At 39.2% G+C, this 8,627-nt stretch overlaps 1 protein-coding gene across 4 annotated transcripts in view; it reads left to right on the top strand.

Moving 5' to 3' along the window:
• The window catches only part of HECW2 (HECT, C2 and WW domain containing E3 ubiquitin protein ligase 2), a 171,816-nt gene extending 167,941 nt beyond the window's left edge, over positions 1-3,875 (top strand). For all 4 annotated transcript variants that reach the window (XM_075093893.1, XM_075093894.1, XM_075093895.1 and 1 more), the window contains one exon: positions 1,139-3,875. In XM_075093893.1, the coding sequence (XP_074949994.1) occupies positions 1,139-1,250 (112 nt within the window). In that variant the 3' untranslated portion in view covers positions 1,251-3,875. The remainder of the gene's footprint in view (positions 1-1,138) is intronic.
• Positions 3,876-8,627: the final 4,752 nt, after the last annotated feature.

Here is an 8,627-nt window from a genome sequence, read left to right on the forward strand (position 1 = left end):
TAAGTAACACTGTGATGTGTTTTATTGCAAAAGAATAAAATATTTGTAAACAGAGACCTGCCAAACTACAAAAAGGGTTTCATCCTCTAAAATGAGTCTAAAGTGAGGCTTTGGTACAAAGCTTCAAAGCAGAAAAGATGCCTTCTTCAGCTTGTCTTCACATTTCTTCCTCAAGAACCCATCGCATTAATAGTTACGCTGTCTGTTTCACTAGAGCAGGCTCATGCACTATAGTGTTTTAGAAAGTATTATACTGAGCCTGCCCTGAGGTCAGGCAATGATATCCATTATTCTACTAAGAGGATAAACCTTTATGACCTCCCTTTTCATTCCCTGGAAGAGGTTTTGAGAGTCAGTTTCAAGTCTGTCAAAAAACTGAGGTATATGGACTTTGGCAACTGAGAAATAAACCACATGGTTGTCCTCTTAAGAAAGCAGGATGGTATGCTAGAGGTATCTGTGTCATTTCGTGTAATTGTACATTTGTGTAATTATAAAAAGTATTATTCTAAAGGTAGTTGGCTTGCAGGGCCAGACACGTACATAACGTAAATCAGCACAAACAGTAACTTCCCAAGAAACATGATCCATATGCTGAGGAAGTATAACAGGAAGAGTATCTAATTTGTCTGTCCTTTCCTACTGTGGGATTGTTTCCTGTATATCTGGCATATTTTTTTAATATTTCATCAAATCTAATATCTTATGCATAACCAATGTATTGAAATATATACCATTAGAAATACAGTATTCGAGTATCATCAGTACAGAAAAACCTACTTCTCAGGAGATACATTTAAAGCCAAGATTTCAGAAGAGGCTGTTTGAATTGTAGCATGATATGTGATTCTTTTCTCATGCGCATTTAACGGATTAAATTTATCCCATGCCTTTTGGGCTGTCAGTATGTTTCTACAGACCTTCATAAATGCTTCTTACTGTCTTATTTTAGTTAGAAAAAACTACATTAAACCTCCCTACCTGTTCAGTTGGAAAACATTGTTTGACAGAACAAAGTCTTCTGAAAGAATACTATCTGCCCATCTCTATGTAAGCACAGACTGAGTCTGTGTGTTCCTTTTTGAACTTTTTAAGTAATGTACTTCACCACCTTTTGTTCTTTTTCCCCCCCCCCCAGGGCTCACACTTGTTTCAATCGTCTGGACCTTCCCCCTTATCCATCATTCTCTATGTTATATGAAAAACTGTTGACAGCAGTTGAAGAGACAAGTACTTTTGGACTTGAGTGATACACAAACCACAGTGCCCACCTCATTGGACTTTTGTGGATCTGTCTTCTCAAGGAGTGAATGAACATTTGTATTGGATTTCCTAGACGAAAATTATTTCACGGTGCAATTCAGATAATGAGGTTCCATGAAAGAGCTTATGAAGCAATTAAAAAAGCATTGTGGTAGGGGCAGAATCCTCTACAGTGAAACTAGAGTGTGCCTGATGTGCAGGGAAAACTAAGTCGTGCAATCCATGGTTTTTCAGGATGGCCAAACTTCTTAAGTTTATGTTCTGAGCAAACAAGAAATGTGATCCCATGTTACGATCAACCTGGCTACTGCAAAACCGATACATACCCAAAAACTGGATTTCATCGAAGTTGTTGAATAGAAAAATCAAGTCAAAATGTGAAATCATTGAGCCCCTTAACTACCCAGTAAATTATGAAAAAAATCATACAACAGATCATCTTTTTTAATTCATGAAGGTACCTTACTTTATGTCATAGGTTATAATAGCATATCTAGTATTTGGCTTTACCCAAGACTACGAGTGGCTGCATGGTGTGCACTACAGAGCTCAAGTTCCCGGGGCAGAAATGAATTGGAAGGAAAATCAGCAACAAAGGATGTAACAACAACTGCTTGCATTAAGGAGGTTTGTGGAAATGTGTTTGCTAGTGGTGTGTATGACAAAAGATGAGCTGTTATAAAGAACTTAATAACTTAATAAGACTGATTTTATGCTTTATACTGCATGGAAACTATTTTAAGAAGAAACTAGCAATTTATCACAGCATATCAGGAAAAAACCCTAACACAGTGAATTCTGTTTATTTTTATAGGTTCATTATATTATGTTTCTTAGAGTGTAAACAGGAGACAAGCAAACTAAAATGCCATTTCTGTTTTTGTCACTTTCCATGCCTGAACAGACATTCTGCTAGTGTTTATTCTTTAAGCACTCTCAAGGGAAAAAAATGCCTTTTATTTTTATAAGAGTAAAAAACTCCCAAAAATATTTTGCACTGAATGTACCAAAGTTGAAGGGACATTATGATCTGACTGATAGCAAACTGCATCACTATCAAGTATCTGTAAAAATGCTTAGGAACCAGGCTTTCTTCACGGTGCCATGTCTATAGATATCAGGACTGTGCACATAAGTAATAATTTTATAATACTATATGTGACATTGTAATATGCATTTATTTTAAATGGATCTGGGTCATTTTTCATGCATTGGAAAACTTAATGCAGTGGAGTTTAATACAGGTATTTCATATGCTCCCCACAACTTTTTATTTGTACAGCACCATGAAACACTAGCTCATTTTTAAACCCATGAGTAACCTACTTTAAGGTGAGCCACTGGTCACAATACCACTGTCCTGTATCAGTGAACACCTACAAGATGTAAACTGTTCATAGTGTCTGAGCTTGCATTTTCACTGATAAATAGCTTTCTTATCAAATGTTATTTGAAAGGGTTTTTATGGCATATCAAACACTGCATGGACACCAATTTCTTTATGCTTAATTTGCTGAAGTACACAAGGCTTGCTAGCATCTATTTTTGGTACTTTCCTCCAGATGGTCTTGTGGAACACTTGTGCAGCTGTGCATCATTTCTTCTACAGCTGCTGTCACGCAGTGCATCCACCACATTTTAAAATTCCAGGAAGTTGCACTTGGATAGTGGATGACAAGAATATGAATCTAGCTTTGCACTAGCCCTCTTGATAGCACTGCAGCACAGTACACCCTGTTTTGTGGGAAGAGTAGCTTCTGAAGTAACGTTCTTACTTTGGAGATTCTTGTAAGGGCATCTCAGGGAGGTATCCTGCTTGTTCTTGCAGGAGGTTTTTTTTGCAACGGAGATGAACGTCTGTGGAGATGTCATCAGCACAGACTGCCACTCCACCCTCCAAGTTGGAAAGCAGGTGCAGCTGTGGCAGTAGCAGCAAAGACTGAGAAAGCCCTTCACACTTACTGAGAAAGTGTTTCCTGTGCAAAGGAAAAGCCACTTGCAAAATCAGAATGAAAGTATTTTTATTTCAGGAATAATTGAGGTTCTGCATGACATCTGGGACTCGCTTAAGTAACATAGATTTTCTTATGCTACTTCTGGCTGGTATGAAGTAGCAAAGAAAAATCCAAACATGTCACCCTATTTTTACACATATTTATCAGTCTTTGCTAAGATCGCATGTCACATGTCCTAACACATATCTTTTTTCAGAACACAAATGAGCAGTAGGCAAACTGACTTTTCATCAGGTCACTCCAGCATGGCTCATGTTTCATATGATCCATTCACTGAGTAGCTAAAACTCTGGCACTCAAAGCAGAATGCAACTTTTGCTTGGTTGAAGGACTGCAGAATTTTGATTTTACAATACTGTGTTATCTGTGGTCTAAAAAGGAGATTTCCCAGGTGGAAACTGTATCTACAAGTTTTGAACCAGAAATTCTTTGGAATGAAAAGTTTAAATATTTGGCACCAAGTAAGTTTATACTAGCCTGCCTGTTAAGTTATGCTTTTGTACAGATCGAAAACAATAAATGCATCTTGTCAATTTTTATTTAAGTATATTTACTGTACACATTTGTTCTGTATTTATGCATTTATAAATAATTTAAATCAGTTGTGATGATCCGGTATTCTGTAAAGCCGTGACAGGGTCACCAGTGGGGCAGCTGTCGGTTAAAAAAGGAAGACAATTCTAGAATCCTTGTAGCATATGACTGAGACTGAGGAGAAGCTGCTGCTTCCTCCTTTGCTGCCAACATCACCTGAGGGACTCTAGAAAGATGCTGTTTGAAAGCGATGAGGAGTTAGCTAGCTGCCCAGAATATGGCCACCTGTGGTGCCTTGAGCACTTGGCTGGCTCTTTGTGTTGATATGAACAGTGCTGCTGCTCTGAACAGATTAGCAGGGAGGGAGTATAGCAGAGGAAGCCTGAGCTTTCTCAAATACCCACATCTCCTGGCTTCTGTGTGGAATATTGTCTCCTCAGTGTGGGAAGCCATTTCTATTAAACGTGTCCCAGGTAAAAGCCAACTTTCATGTCCTGCAGATGACTGCAACAGGTTGCTGCAGTCCTTTTACTTACAAGGTGCTGTGGCAGGCAAGAGGGTCCAGATAGAGAAAGACTGAGAAGCCTTTCTGAAAGCTCTGTATCTCCTCAGCTTTCAGATGGTGTGAAGGATCTTTGCATTAGGGAGGGGAAAAAAGCCAGTCAACCTGAAGTAGATAAAAGATTCCCTTCAGCTATTGTGGGATAACAGCTCGTACTAACTTAACCCACAGCATCTCCATGAGACAGTATGGCTGGGGAGGTGCCAATGTTTCCTGCTCTGCCAGGAAGGGGAGGCACGCACTGCTAGCCAAAAAGCATCTAGCAGGTCCCTGCAGCCCACCTGGCTGGGCTGGCAGCACGTGCCTGTGAGTGGCCTCTGTCCCCGGCACCCCAGGGCCAGGCCCATCTAGTTCCAGGTCCCAGCACCCCGGCCAAGCAGAGGTGCGCTTCACTCACCTGGCACTGCTAAGCAGTCAGTTTAATCGTAACACCCCTAAATACACCAGAAAAGCTTGCAATCAACGAAATTACACACTGTGGCAAGTAGTTACTGGTTCAACATCTGCAAGCCAGCAGCAGTTAGGGGAGCAGTGGTTTTGCCCACAGCAGGCAGGAGACAGCCATCTGTCACACCGTCAGCTGCACCTTGCAGGGTAACATGGGACAGCCTTCTTTCAATCCCAAATAAAATCCAATTTAACACACAGTTCTGCTGACCAGAAGTAAACCTTTTGCCCCATTCCCTGCCTGCTGTTTTTCCTTAGTATTCATCAAATAATTCCGTTTTTTGCTTTTAAACGTAGTTTTGTTATCCTTGTGAACCTACCATAAAAAGGTGTTAATATGGCTTAGAGACTGTCTAGAGTGAAATCCATCTGTGTATACAGGCCTGCTGGGCACCACATACACTCCATATTGAAGCAGTTAACCTCGGGTCATGTATGGTGAATATATGTAATCTTTGGGGAAACTGAAAATCTAGGCAGCAGCATGCTGGCAGGACATCAGACAAAGTTTCTGGCATGAGTTAAACTGGCAGAGCACCGGACTGGTAGTTTGCTCAGTTCAAAATTATAGGAAAGAAAAGAGTTCTGAGCTTCCTTACGTATTTTTAATACTTTTAAAAGTTTTTTAAAAAGGCAAAAAAAGAGCTTCCTTCTGAAGCATTCATAATGGTATCATCTCCTTGCTAAATGTAATCTCAGCAGTATTAATTGCAGATGTTTACTGAATTTCTGCAGTGGTAGCTGTGGAGGTTTCTGGAGATACTTGCAAGCACACTGTCTCTTGACTGAGGAGGGAATCCCTGTGCGCAAAAGGGGAATCTGCAGCAGCTGTGTTTGAATAGCCTGTGTAAGTTCATTTCCCATAGCATAAAGCAAGATAATTCTTTTCAGCAAATGAAAATTATTTGTATTAAATTATACTAGTAGTTATGTTTTTCTTGCTATTTTTTTTATGTGGAGGGGTAATTTATTCCTGTTAGCACTAATGGGAATTGAGCAATAAGTTTGGTCTCCAGTCATACGATCACAGACTTAGCTTTAACGTTAACCTTACAGTATTAATACTCAACCACCACTGCTGTTTCCTCTTCTCATCCTTTCCTCCCTGCGCAAGCAAATTGAACTTCAAGCAAAATTTCAGAATAGTTACTCAAACCTGGCTTCTATTTTGGCTCAGTTATATGGTATGAAACAACTGCAGAGATGTTATGGGTTGACTAGCTCACCAATTAGAAATAAAAAATCCTTTAGAAGTTTATTAGTGTAACCACAGTGGCTGCTGTTGGACTAGTCTAACTTTTTGCCTAAATATTTTAAAATAAAAAAAAGGGGTTAGGGAGTTGAATTTGAAATTGCTTGTTTGCAGGAAAAATAAATAAATATAAGTAGAGGGGAGAAGAAGAGCCTTATTGTAAAGCCACTAAGGCTGAAGGCCTTTTTACAACCCATTTTTTTGTGTTAGCAGTATGCAAAATTATAAAGCTGACTATATAAACGTACCATTTTCACCGTGTGTGTTGGTTTATGTTTTGCTTCTCATTCAAATAGACCCTGAGCTTCATAGTGCTTCTGTTCAGTTTTGGGCTGACTAGTTTCAGCACTAGAATACTACTATTAAAATGTTCATTGCTATGAAAAGTTTTTTATTCAAATGTTTTAGTATTTTCTAAAGTAATTTTACTGTAAAGAAAGGTATTGTTCAGGTTGAAACTTCATTTAGGGCTCTACTTGTTAGGCTTTGCTCAAAGCCATGTTACGCATAGGTATTTTAGGGTAAACTCATGATTAATTTGAAAGTTCTGTTTAAGATCAGTGGCATTATAATGACCTCCCGGTCACTGCTTAGAAAGGTCCTCCTGACTGTAGGTGAAAGGATGACATGGTCAAGGACTCTTCTGGAATGGTTACCGTCCATTGCAGTATCTGAAGGTATTCGAAATGCAATTAAAATATCTTCTTCAGGACTTTATGAAATAATTACTTAGGCTCATTGATTAGCCCCCTTCCAAGTCAATTACTGGAATTTTGAACTTGCTTTCTTTATGTACCAAATGCAGTCAGACTACACTGCAGAACGATAATAACAAATATATAAATACAGATGTTTTCTGACACATCTCAGAGATACCGTGAATGGGAAATAGAGCTGAGCTACGCTTCTTTCAATCCTTCCTCCCTTTAAAAACTGCTGAATAATGAAAATTTTATTTTGTTTTTTAGTTGTTTCCTTTTTCAAACTTTGAGAAACCTCTCACTCAGCCCCTACCAGAAGAAACCTTGGCTACTTAGAGGGTTTTTGCTAAGCACTCAGAAGGTATACTGTTCCACTAATTTAACAGTTTTGTGCTGACATCAGTGTAATCAGCTCTTAAATGTATAGCCCTAAAAAACTCCACAGGACCCCTGTCTCCCTTATTCTGGGCTGCCTTCCAAAGGCCAGCCATCCTCTCCCTTTTAATTGCACATAATCCTGCCATCACCCAGAGACAACTGCTGACCACCCTCACTGACTGTAGCCATAGTATCAGAGCAGGTTTGTTTATTTTTTCATCAAGAATTAAACTGGTGTCCTTTGCAGCTCCCTTCAGTCTAGAGGGTTGATAGGATCATAGTTATTCCGACACGTAGATTGTGAGCAGTTTAAGAAAAATATTCATAAAAGATTTTAGAAAACTGTTGATAAGGTATCCAAGGGTAAAATGTCCTTTCATTTTGGTTTTGTAAAATTAATAACAAGGCAGGGGAGTTTTCTTGCAATGTTTTCTATCGCCAGAATTTCTGAGCCCCCATGGGCTGCTTCAGGCTGTTGGCTGGGAGGGTGAGTAGCTCTTGCAGTCAGGCAGGTGAGTGCTGGTCCAGAAATCATGGCAGCATGTGATTTATTACCTCAGTGAGGACTGTGCCTTTCACAGATGGAGGCTTTATCGTACAGCTCTTGAACTGGTTTCTTCTAAAAGCTCACTCCTATCTGCGTTGCCTCTTACCTGCAATACAAGCAGCTCCTGACTTGCTCCATTGCCTATTTGGCACCCCTCACTCTAAATGAGAATTACAGTTCTTATAGTTAGAAATATCTAGCAGTATAAATCAGGTCAATAAAAGAAGATTTTGCAGAGACATCATATCTGATTGCCACACTGCAGTCAGACATTGGAGCTGGGTAATTTTAAAATAGATTACTGTATGAATAAGCAAATAAACCTCTGAAGCCTCATAAATAATGCTAAGGAAGGAATGTAATTGTAGGTACTGTAATAACGTATGGCAGTTGCACACAGTGGACAGAGCATACAAAATGCAGGCATGGAACAGTGCTAGAGAGAAGACAAGATTAGAAGAGTAGGGACAGAAAAAGGACTACACTTTGCAAATGGGGAGCAGGACAGGGAGCTGTGCGGACCACTGTGTATACAACATGAGATACTTTTTGCTTGAAAATCAGACTGATAAAGTACCCAGGAAAAATGTTTGTTCATCTTGAAATACATTAGTGATACTGCCACTGCAAGATATATTTTACCTATATTGAGTTTTGAAAATCTAAAGTACACAATCAGAAGACTTACCTCTGTGTTGGTTTTTCTTTGTTTATTGGGTTTGTGTTCCTTTTTTTTGACTACTCTCAGGAAAATGAAGGGTTCTAAATAAAATAAGGGTGGTGCCTGGAAGTCCTCTCTACTCTTATTATTTGTACAACTGATTATTGTGTTTATTACTAGCTGCATTTGGCAAGAGAAATAGTATCTGATAAGAAGTTAAATCACCACTACCAAAGGCGACTTTCATTTTAAATGTGATGGGCCAAA

This window comes from Phalacrocorax aristotelis, chromosome 5 (assembly GCF_949628215.1).
Source record: "Phalacrocorax aristotelis chromosome 5, bGulAri2.1, whole genome shotgun sequence".
Taxonomy (NCBI): Eukaryota; Metazoa; Chordata; class Aves; order Suliformes; family Phalacrocoracidae; genus Phalacrocorax; species Phalacrocorax aristotelis.